Source organism: Micropterus salmoides, unplaced genomic scaffold, assembly GCF_014851395.1.
Source record: "Micropterus salmoides isolate LMB-PRFRI ecotype aquatic unplaced genomic scaffold, ASM1485139v1 Ms_hic_scaffold_20, whole genome shotgun sequence".
Taxonomy (NCBI): domain Eukaryota; kingdom Metazoa; phylum Chordata; class Actinopteri; order Centrarchiformes; family Centrarchidae; genus Micropterus; species Micropterus salmoides.
The window spans coordinates 3,356,773-3,378,622 of NW_024041151.1; the positions used below are offsets into that span (position 1 = coordinate 3,356,773).

The window sequence follows — 21,850 nt, forward strand, 5'->3', positions numbered from 1 at the left end:
ATTATCAATTAATCATGGAAATTTGTGAGATTAATCCATAATGAAATGAACTGTTAGTTGCAGCCCTACATGTAGTACATATGAATCTAATTTCACTCAATAGTCTAGTTAGTTCATGTGTCTGTAATAACAGCTGGACAGTCGAGTTTCTGCGGTTTCTAACAGCAGCTGCTGTAGGGGAGCTGCTTTGTAAAGTTTGTTTGGTTTGTCAGAAGGACAGATGACAGAAATCAGAAGTAGAGACTGCACAGAGTTAAAAGTTGAGCGTCCAGCTCTGTGAAGCAGTAGAAGTAATACCACCTCTACTGCTTGTGAGCTAGTTGATCAGTGTTATTGTGTTTGGGGATAATTCCCACTCATGCTGGGAGCTGCTGGCGCCTTCTGATTGGTGTGTTTTTTCCAGGCTTTGTTTATATATGCATACAGTATACATGAAAGTATGCTCTTCTGAGACACTGAATCCATTAAACGTAATTTGTCCAACTGTTGACCTTATTTATGAGAGTAAATTTCACAGCATGCATTTATTAATTACAGATCTAATTAAAGATGATTCCTTATTTAAACTGGAAACATATTTGAGGTGTTCTTTTGCACAAACAGATATCTCCGTTTGTGTTTATTATCTAAATCATGTTTTTTATCGCTCACTTCAGGGATTATCAAACAAACGGTGGTTTGTTTATTCATTTAAGAGTGGCTTTTATCTGTTTTTGCAAATTAATTCATATAATATTAAAATATAGTACGTCTTATATAGTACTCAGCGGTAATATTTAGATTTATTTTACACAGTGATATCCGTTTCAAACAGTTTCATCCTTCTGCCATGTGAGTCACAGTTTCTCATTTCTCCAGTTAATGTGATGCGCACGGGTCAACTTTACCATCATGTTTGTTTGTCATAAATCCCCAGGTTTGCCAAAGCATCCAGGATGTCAGCTTTATAATGGTACATATACTTGGCAGAGTACATACAACATTTGAGTGAAACAAAAGTATATGAATAGCTTATCTATCTCATGTTCCAGCCATCTGAGGCTCATATGCTCTTATTAGTCTTTACTCTGCAGTCATTAACACACACCTCAAACTATAAGTGCGCAGAGTTGCACAGAGCATTAACTGCGCTTCCAGCGATGGAGGCCTGTTTCATTTCACACAATCAATAAACTCGGATGTGAGGAGGTGTGAGCTGCTCCTCAGAGACCAGATATGCCCATTTAACTGACTGCATTAAGGCAGGAAACACTGAGTGGCTGGAGAGTTTATTTATGGGATGGAAGCACATGTTTCCTGTCCGCCCCCGAATACAACGTCAAATGTTCTGCATAACAAGTACTTCACAAACCTCAGTGGTACAGAGCTGCCTTCATTGAGATTTCTAGGCATATGCAGCTAAGTCCTTGTGCATGTTCTCTCGCCGTATTGTCCAACCTTCAAAGTCCGCTCTGGATATGGAGGATGAGAAAATGAGCCCGTTGTTGCTTTATCTTTGCCTTCTGTCAAGAATGAAGATGTGCAGACATATTCCACCAGATTTAGCCTAACGTGAATGACCCAAAACAGTATGTCATAGCTTTAAATAAAACAAATCCAGGCAGCTGTGGTTCTGCTGCTGACGTCTTTCCGAGATTTTGTGAGGAAATTTGCCAAATTGAGCAGATTTATCTGAAGTAGCACACACGGGTGAGTTAAGAGAACTTTGCACATTTACTTGACCTTTTATCTTCTATTACGTATTTTTATTTCCAGAACTAATTTCATGAGTGGTCCAAGTTTAAAGGCTTAATCCTAAATTAATTTACATGTTACTGACATACACTGCTCAAAAGAATTAAGTGAAAACTAAAGTAACCTAGGTCTGAATGAAATAATCTCATTAAATACTATTAAATATAATACAACATAGTTGAATGTGCTGACGACAAAATCACACAAAAATTATCAATGGAAATCAAATTTATCAACTCATGGAGGTCTGGATTTGGAGTCACACTCAAAATCAAAGTGGAAAACCACACTACAGGCTGATCCAGCTTTGATGTAATGTCCTTAAAACAAGTCAAAATGAGGCTCAGTAGTGTGTGTGGCCTCCCAGACCTGGACTAAAGCGTCCGCCAACTCCCGGACGGTCTGTGGTGCAACGTTGGTGGGTGGAGCGAGACACGATGTCCCAGATGTGCTCAGTTGGATTCAGGTCTGGGGAACGGGCGGGCCGGTCCATAGCATCAATGCCTTCCTCTTGCAGGAACTGCTGACACACTCCAGCCACATGAGGTCTAGCATTGTCTTGCATTAGGAGGAACCCAGGGCCAACCGCACCAGCATATGGTCTCACAAGGGGTCTGAGGATCTCATCTGGGTACCTAATGGCAGTCAGGCTACCTCTGGCGAGCACGTGGAGGGCTGTGCGGCCCCCCAAAGAAATGCCACCTCACACCATTACTGACCCACCGCCAAACCGGTCATGCTGGAGGATGTTGCAGGCAGCAGAACGTTCTCCACGGCGTCTCCAGACTCTGTCACGTCTGACATTACAAACAGCTGTTTTCTGCTGTCAGAATGATTGCAAAGGACATAAAGAAGGAAATCCTACACTCCTCACCTCATTTACACTATGTTCATGAAACACCTCACTTTCACACCCTACAGACTGTAGTTTAGTTTAGTATTTAACTTTAGTGTTATTTTGTTCATATTGTGTATTTTCATTGGATATAGGGTGTATTTATTTACTGTTTTTTAAATGCAATTCTTTGCATTCTTAGTTTAAAGCTGCCTCAGAGAGATGAGAAGAAGAATGTACCTGTTTGTATGGCAAATAAATCTAATCTCTATATGACTCTGCTGACTTTGACAGAAGTAACACGTTCTCACTCCCGACTCGTCACATATTTACGCTTGGTCAAAGCCCTTTGCCGTCGCCTTTTAACGCCCTGGGTACCCCTTTTACGTCATTTACTGATGTTTAGGGCTCTGCGGTCAAGTTAGCAACAACAAACATACAACATCCGGTTAAAGTTAGCAAGAATAAATACGCAACGTCCGGTTAGACTTTCAAAATGAAACGCTGGCGTTTCGAAATATCGGGTTTAGGCACTAAAAGTACTTGGTTGTGTTTAGGCAACAAAACTAATTGGTTAAGGTTAGGAAAGGATCATGGTTTGGGTTAAAATAACTACGTACGTCAGTTAACCTGTAATGTCACTTACGTCAATTTATGTAACTTTAAATATCTTATACCTACCTTTACCTTCACAAACTGACGCTACAGGACTTCCTCCACTGTGTTTAACTGTAAAGGGATCCCCAGTGCGTCACAAACTGATGAATGTGGCTCTTGACTATGCGTCCATATGTGATGACTTGGGAGTGAGAACGGGTTGACAGAAGAGACTTGAAAGTCCAAAGTGTGGCTCCTGCTATAAAAGCCCTTTGGTTAAGGTAACGAGAAAGATGGTAGTTTCACTCAAATCTTAATATAGGAAATGTGTCCTGTGTGGTGCTTCAAGTCACTTTTGACTTTTTCAATATTTCAGCAAAAACATGAATCATGCTTTAGTTGCTATGAGCAGATATTTCAAGAAAATCTTTTACAGGGCACATTCACTATAAACATATTGCACCTTGCCTGGTACATTCATTATGTTTGCTTTCAAACTGTATTTACTGTTTGAAATTAGCCGTATATAAATGTAGTTCAGAATCAACTTGATTGCAAAGTAGGTTGACACATTTGGGAATTTGATTTGGTGACTTGCTGCATAACAATAAGCAAAAATTATATAAATCTTAAAATATTACATTGACAAGATACATGTTGTACTCACTGACTTCAGGAAGCTCTAAACCATCAACACTGTAGACCAATTTTGAGCCGGCAAGATCAGCTCATTAATTTATTATCATGTGATTTGACAGAAAGATGCTATTACAGACTCTGTGCACCCAAAAATTTGATTGAAGCTCATCTTCTCTGCAGATATGATTCTCTTCTGTCTCCTCTCTGTCTGCCTGTCTGTCAAATCTTTTCTGCACTGTTGGACAAAGTGAAAAGTTTTTAATAGTCGACAGTGGATGGATCCAACATCAGGCAAACGGCCCAAACTTCTGCTGCCACGGCACTCCCAGACAATAGTTTTGCTCCTCATGAAACCCACTAGACACAAGAAGAAGAAAACTGTTTATATTATGGAAGCCAAGGATACTATAATCCAACATTAGAACATTAATAGCCCACCTGCTGTTCAGAAATAAAGCTTCATGTGTTAAATTCATGCACTATATGCAGGTGTGATTTAACGACAGAAAGCTGAACAGAAGGGGTCAAAACACGCTGACTTTTATATCAGATCATGAATAGTTTGTTGCATCATTATTTTTATGACCTTTATTTAATCAGGTAGTCTCACTGAGAGAGAGACCTGAGTGCAGCAGAGAGAAAGAAAAGCAACCCACACAAACAAAAGCAGAACATATAAAGAAGATATCCACCTTCCGCAGGAGACCCGTATGAAGAAAAATGACCAAAAAACCTGAAAAGACGGTTCAGTCCTCTAGGCTGCATGCCGAAGTGTCCTTGGGCAAGATACTGAACCTACTGTATGAATGTGTGTGAATGCAGATGTAGTGTAAAAGCACTTTGAGTGGTCAAAAAGACTAGAAAGGCGCTATACGAATACGGAGCATTTACATTTAATTTTGAAATGCAGGGCCGGCCCATGGCATAGGCAATATAGGCAGTCGCCTACGGTGCAAAATGTCAGGGGTTGCCGCAAGAGAACTCAGACTCAGCGCAAATCAACTCCGCTGTGAGTCCAGACAGCAACATAACAGGTAGAGTTTTGCAACATAAACATCTTAAAACTGAAACACACCCTTGCTGTCTTGGACTGCACCTTATCGGAGCTTCTGAAGTTAACATGTGTGGATTTGTGGTCAAATTTCTGGCTGATCAGAAGTGTTTTTGGTCGGTTTTGATTTCAGATGCAGCATGCAGTCCCAAACTGTGTCAGTCAAATGGTCTAAAGGGGATAGGCTAACGCGGATCAATAACGTAATGCACAGAGACCAGGTAGAATTAAAAATATTATGAATTCTCATTAAATTATGACGTTAGTCTCGTAATATTGCAATTAATAAAAATAAATAATTTTTCTGGAAATGTCAGAAAACACTGGGAGAGATTCTGAACGTGCAGAAAGTTTTGAACATGAGCAGAAAACCTGCTGAAACACAGGAGCTATTAAAGTCCAGGAGTTTATAACTGAAATAAAATGAATTAATTTATCATTTAGGTGAAAAGGTCCCATGTAGGCCTATTAAAAGAGGTTATTTCCCCAAATGGAGACTCAAAAGAGGAGGGAAGGTTCAGCATGTGTACTGACTCAGCAGGGTTTTTATTAAAGTTGATCAAGAGGAGAAAACATATTTAAAAGCAATAGCATACAGAATACCTGAAAGCCACTGTCAGGGCCCTGCAGAAATGCATACAAAATTGACTTTTAAAAATTTTCCCTTGTGTTTGTTCATGTGCTGCAATTTGGCCAGTCCAACTAGGCAGGAATAAGTATTTTTATGTAACTTTTATTGCAGCTCTGTAACAGGTGTCACGGTTCTGGGACGCTGTTTCCTGTTTTATTGTGAAGTTCTGTCTCTGCTGTCATTGTGTCTTGTTTGTCGTCCTTTCGGTCTTAATTGTTTGCAGCTGCCCTAATGTGTTCCACCTGTGTCTCATTATCTCCACCTCTCTTGTGTAAGTGTTTGTTCGGCCTGTTCAGTCTTTGTCTTTAGCCCTGTTTTGGTGTTCTAGCTTTTTGGATTTATGGATTTTAGTCTACATGAAGTTCCACCTTGTATCAATAAACTTTTTAAAACTGCATCTGCTCTACGTGTCTGCGTCTAGGTCCAAATCCTCTGTTTGGCTGTGTCAGCGCTAAAGCTGATCGTAGAAACAGGCCTGTTGCTGTGCCCCATAAAGGGAGAAAACTGGCTTCCCTGTCATTACTGCAGATGTGTAATGTGACGTTGAGTGTCTATGTTGGAGTGATGATGAAAACTCATCTGACCACCAAGAAGAGATGATGTTTAAGCTGCTGTTGCCATGGGAACAAACATTTTTTTTTGGGTAGTAGCCGCACACACAGCTTCCTCTAAAAATGATGCGAGTAAATGTCAAAAGATACAACTAAGCTGTCTCCCAACAAAAGTAGAGTCTCGACGAAGTTATTATGAATCCTCCCGGGGGGAACATGAATGTCTGCACCAGATTTAATGTCAGTCCATCCGACAGATGTCAAGATGTTTCAGTGAGCCCTAAAAAGTCAACCACATGATGGTGCGGGAGGAACAATCAGGGTATCACCAAAGTCATTAGGCTTAATCTACAATATGTCTGGCAACCATGAATGTCTCCATCAAATGTTGTGCCCAAGAAAATGGCACCAAAGAATAAGAGTGAAATTTTGTTTGTTCGAGCATGTTGAACTGACAGTGATGATGAAAGGCCAGTGGATGAGAACATCTTTATAAGGACTCGACAGTGCAGTATTGACTCCATCAGAAGAGGGGGGAAAAGGCTGAGTGGGTCATTTAAACATTCAGTCATCAGAGGAGTATTTGGTTTCATTTTGTAGCAACTTGTCAATACGAAATCAGCCTTTCCCGGCAACACACAGCTACACCGCAGTTTATCTGTACAGCTCAGGGCGTGTGTATGTGCATGTGTCGTCACTGTTTGCGTTCAGATGAGCACCAAGGTTATCTGGAGTTGAAGCAACATCGTGTGAAGCTCTATCTGAAAAAACACTGACACTGCAGACAAACACCACGATGCCCGCAAACACACACACACACACACACACACACACACACACACGTTAATAGTGGCCATTTTTATGTTTAATTAAACCTGACATCACAGATGGAGGTGATGACAGCTCACAACGGTGGCCTCTCTGTCACCTCTGTCTCTCTCAGTTCAATTCAACGTGGAAAAACTGACATCAGACAGGTGTAAAGGAACAAAAAGCAGAAAAGAGTATATTCCACTAAAGCTTTGTTCGGACAGGATGAACATCGCAGGGGGACGTGTGGAATGAAATGGTCACTGTGCTCCTCAGTAATTTAACTCATAGTTCAGGACGGCATTTTAACCCTGGTGAAGGGACAGGATGTGGTCTGTAACAGACATGGACATTCAGCAGGACAAAGACAAAAGAGAAAGACTAAAGCCTCCCCGGGGGCGACGCAGAGGTGAAGGGGAGGCAAAGATACTGCATAACTCAGTCTGATCTGAGCGCACAGACATAAGATATATATATCTCTGATGTCCAGAATAAACGTCCAGAAATCCACTTCATGTCATCCATCATGTTTAAGTTTTCTTTAGTATCTCAGTAATCCAGGCATAGCTGTCTGTACAACTATGGGTCTACTGCTAACAGGAGCTGCTAATAGCTAATTCAGATTCTTTTAATAGGAGCTCATTCGCTCAAATAAAAACAAATCTAGGCTAAAAAGCGAACCGACCTGTAGCTGACCTCACAACAGCACATGTGATGAGCTTTCACAGGGGCTTGCTCTCCTGATGATGGTTTTGGTTTTTTATGTCGTCATTTTGGTTCCCAAACAGGCTTAAATGTGTTAGCAGCTTTCCATCTAACACATTTTTGACTTCCTCCATTTTTTTACACAAAAGTCAAATTCAGCACTGAGCTGATAACAATGTAAAAAGAACGAGCAGCTCTACACGATCAGGTAATAACGCAGGACCTGGATCTTTTGGGGATTCAATCCAGCCTCGGTTACATCCCATAACCATCCAGCTCTGTGATTCAGAGCCAAACTAAAACCACCTTTCCTGCCTGATTTGCATCTTCCTGTTTCTAAAGATGTACAAAACTGAAGCCCTACTGCGTGTATATCAACATCGTATTTGTATGTTAGGACTGGATGAACACAGAGTTCTTACATTCAGTGTGAAATTATATCACTGTTCCTAACAGTATCATTTTATTCACCTTAACAGGCAACACTTATTTTCTCTGCTCTCTAACAGAAGACAATTCTCTTTGTTGTTGCTGTTTTACTGATAAAATATGTAATAACGCTGCAGCTTTGACTCGGAAATCATGCCACACTTTAAAGGCCTTTCCTAAGCCAGGTTCACAGTTGTCTTTTCCATTAGACTTGGGTTATTGGATGTGTTGGATTGGAATTTAATGGTGTCCACGTATGTGTGTTCACACTTGACTCTGTGACGTGACATTCACACGTGATCACATGTCACAGTAACTCTGCAGCATGTGAGCAAAGATGGCACTTGGTGCATCGAGGAGTCTTCTTCCTTTCTGTAGATGTTGACTGCGGAGGTGGCGGACGCCATCTTAATTCTGCTATGTGGAGGAATAAGCAGCAGTTAAAGGTGCTTCACGGCGACACGGTGCTCAAAGGCCAATTTATACTAGTAAACACGTCCTGTCTCGTTCTCCTTGTGACTGCTGACTTCACTTCGTTATTCAACCAAGACCACCCGCCTTCCTGATCCTCAAACATGAGTTATGTGATACATTAGCATAGCTCCTGTCCTGATCTGATCCTCAACTGATGCCAAACTGATCCTAAGCTGATTCCGCACTGGTCCCAATAGGATCGGTCTTCAGGGCATATTTTAATGGATTCTATCCGCTAAAATAAAACCAGTCAAATCCTTTCTTGTCTGATCTCTGATGTGTTTTGTCCTCTTCAGCTTGCTAATGTTGCAGCGCCGCTCTCCTTTACGGCGGTCAGCTTCTACAGTTCAGCATTCATGTAGTTCACCGGTTAAACTGACAAACGTCTCCAGCAGCGTCAGATCAGATCCGCTGTCACTAATTCATGTAAATGCTGTGAGACACATGATGACGGAGCAAAAGTAAACTGCTCAGTTTGTGTCTGAACTCGACCAAAGATCCCCTGTGAGGGAAGAAGCTCCACTCTGTAACAGCTTGCTGATCTCACGTCAGTTTCTCCAGTCAGTCTTTCATTCATATCAGATCACAAACTTTTTATCAATCTTTATTATTTTGATCAAGTAGCTTAAAAGTGTTAGATTCTGTATCTACACTTGCAGATGTTGTAAATGTGTCAGATACATATTTTTGATCAACAATTAAGTAAATGTAAGTATTGGATGGGACTAAATATTAAAGGACTCGGCTCTTGATCTTGATCCTGATATTTTTAAGGCAAACAAATCAAATACATTGGCAGTGAACAGTTTGCAGATAAGTTGAAGGAAAACCTCAAAGGAGAGAATTTATCACAGGAGGCACACGAACTGAAGAGAAAATGCTCTGTCTTGTCTTGTTAGCTGACCATCTGTCCCTGGAATGTATTTTACCCAACGAGCAGAGAGCTATTACATACTTTCATCTGTTCTCCGTCAGTTTAATTCAGCCCACTTAAGCTCCACTTAAGATTTTATCAGCTTGTAGTCACACTAGCTTGTTATCAGTAAACACTACTATCACGTGTACACAGCTCCACTGATTCAGGATCAGCTGGTCTGGTAGTGTCCATGTGATGCATCGTTTTCCTCTCAGGCACTTACCCTACCTCTGCAAATGTCTATTAGACTTGACAAGTGTGTCAGTGAAGTCACTGCTTTATGCGTTGGATTGATGTAATGACTGCACTACCAGGTTTTAAATCTATGCAGTAACCTTGATTCACTACTGTGCTGAACTATATGCGGGTAAAAGTACCAATAGTGACCAATCAGCAGCACTAACAATGTAAATAAATGTGAATACATCCACAGACATTGACGAACATTTATTTTCCCCTTCTAATTTAACCTGGCACCTGTTACACAGCAACTCAAACCTGCACCCGACACCACTGAAGCTCTGCAACGTGCTGATTGGTTTATTGTCTGGACCGGAACAAAATAGATGTACTGGCATGGACAGACTGGAGACAATGGGCCCCTGGGTACAGACATATAAAAGGTCGTTTGAAGTATCTTTGTATTTGTGACCATTTTGCAACTGTCTTGTCCTGCATAGTCACTCAGATGCACCAATCGATCGGCTGCCGACTGGAATTGGTGGTTTTCAGCCGTGACCGGTGACCGGTGACCGGTTCCGATCAATCTCACATATTCGATTTTGAGCTGGTTACTTATACTCGCATGCTGTGCTGAACGATGTTTCAGACATTAACAGCCTGTGTGAGAGATGGTGACAAAATAAGCTTGTTGGACCGCCAAGGTATATTAGCAGCTGCCAAAGTATATTTGGCAGAGAAACAGAGAGCGAGAGAGAGACATTATCGGGCCAGATAGACAAGCTCGGACAGTGAACACACCTGTTGGTACCACTTTGGTTTAGACTGGTTGTGTTTCTTGGACGACTTTATGAAACTGCTGATGAAGAAAGTCAACCAAGCAGAGAGAGAGAGAGAGAGAGAGAGAGAGAGAGGTGTAGATGTGTGTCTGAAGGGAAAAGCAAGGTGAGCAGATTAAAGCAGTATGTGGGGAAACACTATTAAAAAGCTGGAGAATTACATAGATTTTAAAATGGTGAGATAAGAAATAACCTGCTACAAATAAGGTAACGTAGTCTTTCAAATATTTTCAAATAATACAGAAATATTTGTATGTAAGTGTCTCCACAAAAGTTACACTGTGATTCTCTGGGAAACACTGAGGGCCTGATTTACTAACACCCCGAAGAAAGAGTACTAAATTGCGCGTGCGTTCTAAAATATTGCACGTGTCATTGTCGCACCTGTTATGGCTTATCAACTAAGAATTACTGCGTAGCCTACAACAGATGCAAACGCAACAGAGGTGGTCGTATTTAAATGAGTGTTTTGCGTGTTTTAATGGTTTCCGCCATGGAGAGTCGGGAGGGAAAGCAGCCACTGCGTAAAAACCTCGGTTTGTTTCATTCAGTGCGTCCTGAGTATGTGGAAATCGTCTGTACCTGCCCGTCCTGCCCGTCCTGCCTGAGATTACACTAAGTACTTGGGACAGCACACCTGAAAAACTTCTTTGTGAAACCCCAGCAGAAACAGATACAGTGTGCTGGAATGACCCAGATGAGAGGAAATGCCAGCAGATCGTGCTTCATCCAGCCAGAGTCATGCGACCATGACGACTGTTATCACAGCCAGGAGCGCTAACGAACCAGCGGTATCGACGATCCTAGTTAACGATCCCACAGAGGTGTCATAGCTTAGTTTCCCTACCAGTCAGTCAGAACTGAAAAAGTCTCTTGGATGAGGGATGAAACGTCTTCTAGCATCTTCAACCAAGTCTAGTTGCCCTTGACCTCAACCTTCGTTGGATAATACAACAGTATTGCCAAAGCTAAAGAAAAAATACAAAAAATTCTTAAAGTTCATTGAATGAATAAAATAAAATAACTGTATTTCTATATATTGGATATAAAATGATATTATCTAATATTTTTAATTTCTTTACATCTTATTTCATTACGGCTGTGTCTCCTTCTCGCTACAATAACAGCAGCCATCTCTGCACAACACTTTCCTTTCAAAAGTATTACATACAGAAATGTATTACAGAAATTGCGTTTAGGCTTGTTAGATCACATTGCATGTAGTAAATAAATGTATTTGCATGTTACCCTCCCACTACTTGAAAGACCCCAAATTGCATATTCATTAAGACAAAAGTACTAAATTAAAAACAGGTGCTATCTAACACTTTTGGAAGACGTCATTTTGCATGCACACTGTTAGTAGATCAGCTTACGTGTTAATTTGCTGGTGATATCAAGTTTGCACACGTTTTTACTCAAGCAAACCTTTAGTGAATCTGGTGTTACCTCACATGACTTATGTAATGTCCTTAATACTGCATTGTGTTTTCAGTTGTATTTTATTTGAACAGAAGCTTGGACATGTGTCTGAGTGAAAGAAGGTCCAGTGACCTGCTGCACTTTGGGTTATTTAACTAAGTTTATTATTTAATAATAATGTTTACTTATGAACATACAGTTGAAAGGACGCCAGGAAGAACAGCCAGTGCTTCTGCTGGTGCTGATGGGGATCCTAATAAAGAAAGGAAGAATTTTACATTAAAGAAAAGTTTGTGTATGCTGTCAGTTATAGTTCTTAGAAAGAAATCAATGCTTCTATAATCTCTTGTGTTCGTTAACACCTAGAAAAAAACCCGCATATATTTTAAATACAAGTTAGAGTTCCCATATGGCTCCAGAACATCCAGGACTGCGCCGCCACAGATGGCTGACTAAACATTTGCATCATCACATTTCTTTGTGTTACTCTCCATCTCTAGTCCCAGGCATATCTGATGTGAAATCTTTCCTTTGGTTCTTATTTAATCATCATAGCGGCGTGTCCTTAAATATATAGAGAACACATTTGTTGCCTACGCCACCTATCAAGCCACCATCAAAATATCAGTATTTGATTATTTTCCAAAGGCCATAACCCAGGGCAAAATAAGTCCAGGGAGGAAGGCAGTCTGCTTCCCATGATGCCACTGTTATCAGGCTAAAACTGATTCTAAGTCAGGTCGCTCAGTTATTGTAATGTTTGGAAAGGATTTGTCTTACCTTCTTGACTCCTATATTTATTTTCAGATGTAGATTGAGATTTAGTTAAATGAAAATCATGTGTATTTCCCTGCAAGTGCACCTGCCTGCCTCCCAAACCAACAGATAAACACACCATGAGAGAGGAGAGGACAAAAAACACCCGTTGATCACTGAGCTAACAAAAGGCTACAAGCTATAAACGATATGTGCGATTGGTAATAAATACAAAATATATTTGAAAACATTTACATGTTGAATGAAGCTGTACTAATTCATAGTGATTGTGGCTGCAGTGATTATAAAAACATTTGTATTTAATAATAATATCACCAGCAGTAACACAGAGTACCAGGTCTCCTCGTCCACTCAGCTCAAACACACATCTGGAAATGTTCAATTAATCCTTCAGCAGATGGATTCTGATATACAACAGTGTTAAAACGGCTCTGAGGTTTCTGTCCGTGGCTGTACATTCGTTTTAATCTTCTCTTTTTGTTCAGATTCGTCTTTGTCAAAGGGGAGCCCCTGCTCTGAAGCGGGGAAACCCTGTAACCCCTGTCTGGACGCAGCGAAGGCCTGTAACCTCAACGAGACGTGTAAACGCCTACGATCTGCCTACAACTCCATCTGCAGCAAGGCCACGCCCCCTCAGCCCTCTCTGGCCAATCAGGAGCCGTGCAGCCGGAAAAGATGTCAGAAGGTGGGTGCAGAAATGTCTTTAGTTTAATCATTGATGATTTATTATTGCTTTAATGTTAAATACTAAAGGGTTTATTCACTGGAGCTATTTCAGAACAGCTATACACTCAAGGAGGAAGAATATAAATAAAATAATGTTAAATAATGCTGGCACCTCAACAAAACATGTTGGAGTAAAACATGTGTCCCTCCTCTGACAGGATTACTGCTGTAAAGGGATTAAATAAATCCATAAGTGTGTGATTGGCTGATGCACTGGCTCTGACCTGCTGTGAGAAGAAAAAACAGGAAAAACACAAATTTAAGTTGAAGAACAATCTTTCAGAAAACCCACTTATTGCGTAGCGTTAGCTTCCAACAAACAGAAACTGCTCCAGGTCTTTAGTGAACTAAACTCTAAAGCCCCTCTCACAGTGGACAAAAAAACAGCTAACATCCTGCTTAAATAAACTGAACAGGGAAAGATGTTGAGGAGTCAATCGTCTATTTTTAGGTGATTTCTAGGGTTTAGAAGTGCGGCTCAGTGTCTTCATCTGGAACGTAGAGACTTGCTTGTCCTTGAAATCTCACAGGGACATCTTTTATTTATGTAAGTTATTCACAAAACTGGTCCAGAATTACACAGACTGCAAAACGATGCTAATCTTTTTGTGTGTTTTCGGAGGATTTTAATAAATGCATTGTGACATTAAAGACAGGTTTAGAGTAGAGTAAGTGTAAAGAGACACCAAACCACTGATTACATTTTCAATTTCAATTTACAACTCTGTTACACAGAGATGGATAAATTGATAGACTTACAGTATACATACACACATAACAAGTTAAATATATATTACATAAATAGCCATTTAAGACTCATTATGTGGAATATGTTTTTACAGAAACTAAATACTGTAATAATAATAATAACAAAATAAATAAATACTGTAAAACTTAGAATAGCCGAGTCCCAAATTGCCGCCTTTCCTATTTCCTGGCCTGGTGTGGGTCCACATTTTGACAAATAAACGCCTGTCTCGATTAGACACCTGGACCTCCTAAAGTCCGCCGGTTTGCCTGCTTCTAGCTGCTTCTAGCTGCTTCTAAGCTGCTTAGATCGTGAATACAAATATAAATATTTAAGCTTCTGTCAGTATGGACATGCTGCACCTCGTTAGATCAGTTAGATTCTCCACAATTCACTCGTTCAGTTTACTTTACGGAAACATGAGTCCCAAAGTCTAATTCCCTCAGATTTACCAGCATAGTAAACGTGCCGACTCCCGACCTTTGAAGCGCCATAGTCTGTCCGTTCCTCGATTATTTGTATTTGTTTCGTCTGTAAGGGTCCACTGATCAAAAGAAACAAAACAGCTTTTCATAAAAATGAATCCTGTCATCGCTCACTGCTAACTTCTGCCACACTTCTCTCATCCTGCACCTGATGTTGGGTGTGCTTGTTGTGCTGCCTACAAAATAAAACCGACTAAGCCGTCTGTCGGAGCTAGATCAAATGAATGATCATACTGGTTGAAACTGTTTCATAGTGGCCTATTTCAGTCTTGTGCAGAAGGAATTAAAGGCCTGTCCTATATGTAGGCAGTGTCTAGGCAGTGATTTTAGCAAATAAAAGGCCGGGCTATTAATTTAAGTTTTACAGTAGATTTAAACCCAAAAGCAACTGATGGAGAGGCTGCAGTATAAGGATGAGCTGCTTGAATATAAGTTTTAGTTTCAGAGTATCTTCGCGGAACCTTAACATAACTAAGAAGGATTCCACATTTCCTGCAGTACTTCTGCAGAGGGAAAAAAACCCTTTATATGTGGCCACTCAGGGTCTGTGAGCGATGAAGCACACGCTGACATTCATTGTTGTGCAGAAGACCTCCTGTTCGCATCACGGCTGTTTGAATCCACTCACAAAGCATCGAAGGGGTTCAGAGTAGTGAACATCCTGACCAACGAAAAGAATACAACCATTAGCCAGTTCAGCAACTCACTCATTAGTGTTTTCTCCTCTGTGCATCTCCAGCAGGTAGGGTCACCTTTCAGCTTCATGATAACATCGTACAGTGACATCTTTTATCTGCAGAAATATCATGGCAGGGAGAAAATGCTTCTCTGCTCCTGAAGAAAACTGATTTATGACCTCTCGAGTCTTTTGTCATGAGAATATGAGCGCTGCACAGTGCAGTAACGTAACACTAGCGATGCATCTGTAAAATCTAAAAGCTTATTTAAGGCTAAAAGGTTATTAACATTTCATTGTCTACTCCCTCGCCCCATTTGTACTGAGCAAACGTTTTAGCTGTTACTGTGGCTGCTAACAGCTAAATGTAATTTCTCTTCCTCGCCTTCATTTTTACATAAACCATCCTCTGTATTTAAGCTCTGACCTTTGCACAGCTACTGGTAATTTCTTGTGATATGGTGGAAAGAAATGAGTGATAAAAAGATGATTAACTCTCAGCACTATGTGTGTCTCAGGCCCTGCGTCAGTTCTTCGAGCGGGTATCATGGGAGTTGAGTTACCCTCTGCTGTTCTGCTCGTGCCCGGACCAGGCGTGTGCCGAGCGCCGCCGCCGCACCATCGTTCCCTCCTGCTCCCACCAGGAGAGGCACAAACCCACCTGCCTGGAGCTCAGACGCACCTGCCGCTCCGACGCTCTCTGCAGGTGAGACGCGTGGCCTTCGTCAGCCAATCGGGTGTGATCGTTACCTGCGTTTTTTTTTTTCTCACAAAAAACTCTGGAAATCTCTTCAGCTTCATGCAGCTTGTTTCGCTGATTATTATCAAGCAGGAGGAGGCACTAATCAGTGAAATCAGCTGCTGAAGTGTTTAATTGGTGATAAATCTAGCACGTTGTTGGGTCAAAATTGCATGTTTGATTGATAAATAGTGGGCTTAAAGGTTAGAGAAGCTTGAAGTGGGGGAAGTGAATGAGCACTCGCTCCCTGCCTCTGTGACTTCAGACGAGGTGCCCTTGAGAAAGGAGAAGCGCCGGGAAAAAGCTCACGCGTGATTGGTTGAGTTTCCATGGATAAATATATGTTGAATGCAGGGAAGGTTTCTGTGGGGGCAGATTTGAAGATCAGGTGGGAGGAAGTTCAAATGAGGGCTACTGCAGAGAAGCAGAAGGAATGTGTGAAATATCGGGCCCTTATTAACACCTAGAACCCGTGGCTTCATGTCCCACAGGGAGCGTTTTGCCTGCCTGACTGGCTCAGATGTTGTTGATTTGGTCATTTTTCTGTGATTTCTGTGCCTTTACCATGGGTACGTAGGCTACGTAGTGAAATGGTTTCCTTTTTTGTCTGTTTTATTTGTGTTTATTGTTAGTATAAAATCAGGAATCAGCACAGAGTGTTTTAATTTGAAAATTGACTGGATTCTAAATGCTATTTTTGTGTCTGACTTCCTGTGGCCTGTCCTACGGAGCGAGGTAACTGTTTTATCCAGGTTACTTCAGGAGTAACTTCGTGACGTCAGGTGTAACTTTCCAATTAACCCGGATTACGAAAGGTTGATAGGTGTTACCGCAGGTCTGCTGCCATGGTGATTTCCATCTCTAAACTGCTCAGAGCAGGTTATCTTCGTGGTTAACTTGAGGTTACTTTTGTATACATGCCTACACACCACATCTGTACTCGGTGTTAATGAGAACTATTAATAGCCTACAACGTCATTGAATAGTTTTAGATTTCATCCTTGTTGCAGCTGAAATGAAATCAACAGCATTACATTCAGACAGCGAGCCCTGCAGCCTCGGTGATTTAGGGAGGAGATCTTTGTTCATTAAGCAGGCATTTTCTGAGATGTAGCCCTTTAAGACTGACTTTTATATGTGTCCAAAAAATAAAGAGACACGGGGGGGGGGGGGGGGGTAATAATCTGAGAAGAATTCTCCTAGATTAAAGTCCTAAATTTACAAACACAAAACTCAGAAATTCCCTGAAATTAAAGTCACAAAAATTCACTCTGGTGTTTTCATCTGAATTTGTCCAACTCACGTCTCTGTAGTCCCAGTTCATATGATAATATGGTGACGTGGGCTAAAATCACAAGTATTTCCTCACTGCCAAATTGGATTATAAAGTAGGCTATAATATCATTTTCCACTGCATCTTCAATACACAGCAGAGGGGTGTGTGTGTGTGTGTGTGTGTGTGTGTGTGTGTGTGTGTGTGTGTGTGTGTGTGTGTGTGTGTGATGTTGCAGCCTTGCAAACTGAAGCGATGTGGTTCCCCCAATATTTTTCTTTCATAAATGTATGACTATAATTTCAGATAATATATAATATATATAATTTCTTGTGGATTTCCTCTGTAGAAACAATAGAAATACTACATACTATAATACATTCTTTTAATACATAAAATAAAGAACACGTAATGAATTTCTTACAATAGACATAATAACCACGAGTTAAACCTGAGTAGATTGAACTCCCGTCATACTTTGGGGCTCTGATCTGTGCAGCTTGACACAATTTCTGTCAAATATAAACTAGCCACGTAGTCTCCACAGATCAGAGCGAGAACCGCTTCTGGGCCACAGCTGTGCCTGGTGGAATCAAGGCTTTAGCGACGTGATGCTCAGGCCCTTTTTTTGCTCAGGGAGTTTTTTGGGAGGAAGTGATGTGGGAGCACACCTGTCACACCTTTACACAGGCTGACATGATCCCGTCTTTGCCTTCTACTACCAAAGAGTGGCCAACATGAAGTGACGGATGATGTAAAGTGTTGGACTGCAACAGAAACAGGAGACACGCGGGTCAATTAAATAACACAGTACTTTATTTATAACAAAATAAGCAAAACCAACCAAAACCAATGTGTGGGAGGAAACTGTAAAGTCAGTCGTGGAGGGAGCGGATGAGTGAAAGTGTGCTGCATGGATGTTGTGCTGTAAAAACAAGGAAAAGGAAACCAAACCAGCTGTGAGGTGAGGAGGTCTGTGCAAGGACTGGCTGCTGCTGTGGCTTATATGCATGAGGCACACCGGGCCCAGGTGTGTCCCATGCTGCTTATCACCCTGCCAATCAGGTCTGCAGCCCTGGAGACAAAGAACAAATCAACAGCAGTGTGAACTGAGCAGAAGGGCCGTCACAATTGTAGCATATTAAAGTACTTGGTTGAGTCTGGCCCCGCAACCCCGTACGCAGGATAAGCGGTTGACGATGGATGGATGGATGGTTGAGTCTGGTGCTGCTGATGATGAAGCGACAAACAATGTGAAAAGCTCTGCGGCTGATCTGTTCTTCCACTTTTTATTAAATGAGGTGGAACAGAACTTTGTGTATTTATAAAAGAAGATCAAGTCAGAACCTCAAAGACCCACATCAGCACATTACTTAGTTAACGCTAAGCTGAGTTACAGTAGTTTGTTACTGCACCTCCAGCCCCAGGTCACGCCTTTCTTTGATATTAAGCTGAATATCTTTGCGTTTTGGATTGTTGGTCGGATGCCATCTTGAGTCCAGGGAAATTCACAGACATTTGTCAGTATTTTCTTACATTTTACAGACACAATTGCTAATGCAGATCAATCAATAATAAAAATAGTTGTTGGCTGCCGGCCTAATTGTGGGTAGAGGTTAGATTATGGAGGATGTTTCAGACACAATTGAGGAGTGAGGAGGTTGAAAGACGAAAAAGCTTACACATTCAGTCTGTACATCACATCGGATCATTTCAATTCACTCACCCAGTCGTGGTGGTGATGCTGTTCTCCTGCTGCACACTTTCAGTATTTTCGTCTGTACAGTCTCGTAGTCAAGGCCGAGCTTACAGAACTGCTCAGATGCTGTCTTTCTCTGAAGTTTGAGCGTCTTCAGCAATTAGAGAGCTAAATGTGACTAATGATTTTTTTGCCTCTCACAGCGTACAGTAACTCTTCACCTTGAGAGAAGTGAGCGTGTGTTTCTGTCGGTAAAAGCACGGAAGCACAAAGGATGGGCTTTAATTGATTTCTTTCAAAATTCTCAGACGTACATCAGCATGTAAAAGCTGTGTGGGCGTCAGGGTCAAACTGTATGATTTTCTTTCCATCAGTAATAATGAGCAGTGTTAAGCAGTCAGATTACTTTTTTTTCAGAAACAAGTAGAGTACATGGAGTACAACTTTAAATTCAGTTATTACTAAAACGGGTTGTGTTGCGATTCCACAGTTTCATTGTGAGGGCATGGTGGTGTTTGAGATGAGACCGCGTTGTGCTGTTTGCGGTCACGTGAGCGAATGTTAAGAGTCCTCCACAGATTCATCAACGCAGTCCCGTAACATCGTCAGACTCACGATGGACAGTTAAGAAAAGGATGTAAATCGATGCCTCGAACCAGATATCGTCTATCTATTTATTCCACACGTTCTGCTTTCTTGTCAAAACCTGGTGCCTACGTTACCCACAATGCAACTCGACTGCCGACAGCTGGGTGTGAAGTCATGGATGTATAAAGGGAGCTGGACACAGCGTTGGAGGCGGGGCTCTGTTCCTTCCTGTGAAAGCTGCTCAGTGGCGCATGAAGCCAAAAAAGTTTAACATCCCGGGTCTGAAATTACACCGATAATCCACATTGTGCCGAGCGGCTGACTTTCCTTATTTGAATGGGGACAATATGATTAAATAATTTTAATCAATTTTACTAATTTAAAAGTTTGAAAATGTGAGATATGTGATATCAGTAAAAAGAAGTTTAAAAAAGAAGCAGTCAGAGAGGTTTTAAACAAACTTATCTGGACAAGCAAATTAAAATTATTATTATAATTATTAATTTTTAATTATTATTATTATTAAGACCCACTTCCTGCCTTAATTTGGACCTACCGTACAGTTACACTTTACATTTGTATGAAGTGGTACACAAATAAGGTTCAATCCGAGCCACAGTAGATCGAGGAGAAGCCAGAGGTGGGACCAAGTCATCGTTTTACAAGTCCGAGTCAAGTCTCAAGTCTTAGCACTCAAGTCCCAAGTCGAGTCCAGACCGATCATGAGTGGCAAGTCCGAGTCAAGTCTCAAGTCAAGGACCAACAAATCCAAGTCCAAGTCTTAAACTTTGAGTTTTGAGTCCTAAACAAGTCATAATGTGCTCTTCACCAAATTTAAAAACCATTTCAAAAGTTTTTATATGTTAAAAATAAAAAAATATGTATTGAATGAAGCATTAGCCTGTACAGAAAGAAGGTAGAGGTGCAGTTTCACACAACAGATGTTCTTTAATATCATGAATTAAATTAAATGTTCATGTAGGGCTGCTAATTATCTTGGTCAATAATGAGATCACAATTATTTAACAGGATTACTCATTGCCTTAGGAAACATTAAACTATTGAACTTCTAAAATGTGATACTTTCTTTTTAAAAACTATTATATGCATTACTCCAAAATCTCATATAGCCCATGAAATATGAAATAAGAACATTATTAACTTTAAGCAGCATCTATAGTGCAAAAGGTAGCAGCACATTTTCAGCTTTGGGTGAGTGTGTGTGTGTGTGTGTGTGTGTGTGTGTGTGTGTGTGTGTGTGTCTGTGTACACAGAGGGGAGCAGAGCAGGTGACAGGTGAACTACTCGAGTTGACGAAGTTACTTACAGAACGCTGAAATAGAACCGTGGTGTTTTGTCGGGAGATGCAGTGACAGAAACCAGCAGTGAGAAAACTATAAATCGCTGTGACGTTAGACGCAGACACAGTGGATATTTTACAAGAACACACCTTTTAGGGAGGGCCTCAGCTGTGAAGGAAAGAGGCGCGCTGGATTTATAAAACAAAACGAGTGTGAGAGACAAGAGATTGCGATTGGTCGGTGATTGTTCCCCCTTGCTGGAGGAAGCCACAGTTGTTGGACATGTTGATGCGCTGCGCAGTTTTTTTATATCATAATTTATATTTGGGCACGGAGAGTCAAGTCATCTCAAGTCAAAAGGCTCAAGTCCAAGTGAGGTCATGAGTCACTGGTGTTAAAGTCAAAGTCGAGTCTTCTTTGATTTTGTCAAGTCGAGTCTAAAGTTATCATTTTTGTGACTCGAGTCTGACTCTAGTCCAAGTCATGTGACTCTAGTCCACCTCTTCGAGTTCAGACAGAACGTGTTGGGCCAGATGTCTGCAGGTCCTCCCGCACACTCTAACTTTACGTTAAATAACACATCAGAATGAAATGTAAGTTTACATGTGCTGCGAGCCGCAGTCACTCACCCTCTGTTGGCTGAGCTTGATTCTCTTAGAAAGTACATTAAATGATGATCAAGATCCTTTATATTTGAATACTGTTTGTATTTCGACTGTGATCAATAGAAATTAATTTCAACACTGTGGCATACAGAGCCGGTGGTTAATTCCTCTGAGGGGGTCTCGAGTTGATTCAAAGATCCGTCTGTGTGATTTGAAAACGCAGCAAGTGAGCGAGCTTTATGAATCTGCTTCATAAAATTACAGAAATGAGAGGAAGAAGGAGAGAGACTGGAGGGAAATAACAGAGCTGGAGTTCCTGCAGAGTTCAGAGATCAGTCAGAGGCTGAGATATTGGCCCCAACATATGTCTGTACGTTGGGGCCAATACAAACGGTTCAGCGTTCAAATGTGCGTGAATGA

General features: G+C 41.1%; 1 protein-coding gene across 1 annotated transcript in view; it reads left to right on the forward strand.

Moving 5' to 3' along the window:
* Positions 1-21,850, forward strand: part of gfra2b (GDNF family receptor alpha 2b) — a 132,656-nt gene that overhangs the window by 67,470 nt on the left and 43,336 nt on the right. The window contains exons 4-5 of the mRNA XM_038734671.1: positions 13,076-13,275; positions 15,744-15,931. Coding sequence (XP_038590599.1) covers positions 13,076-13,275; positions 15,744-15,931 — 388 coding nt within the window. The remainder of the gene's footprint in view (positions 1-13,075; positions 13,276-15,743; positions 15,932-21,850) is intronic.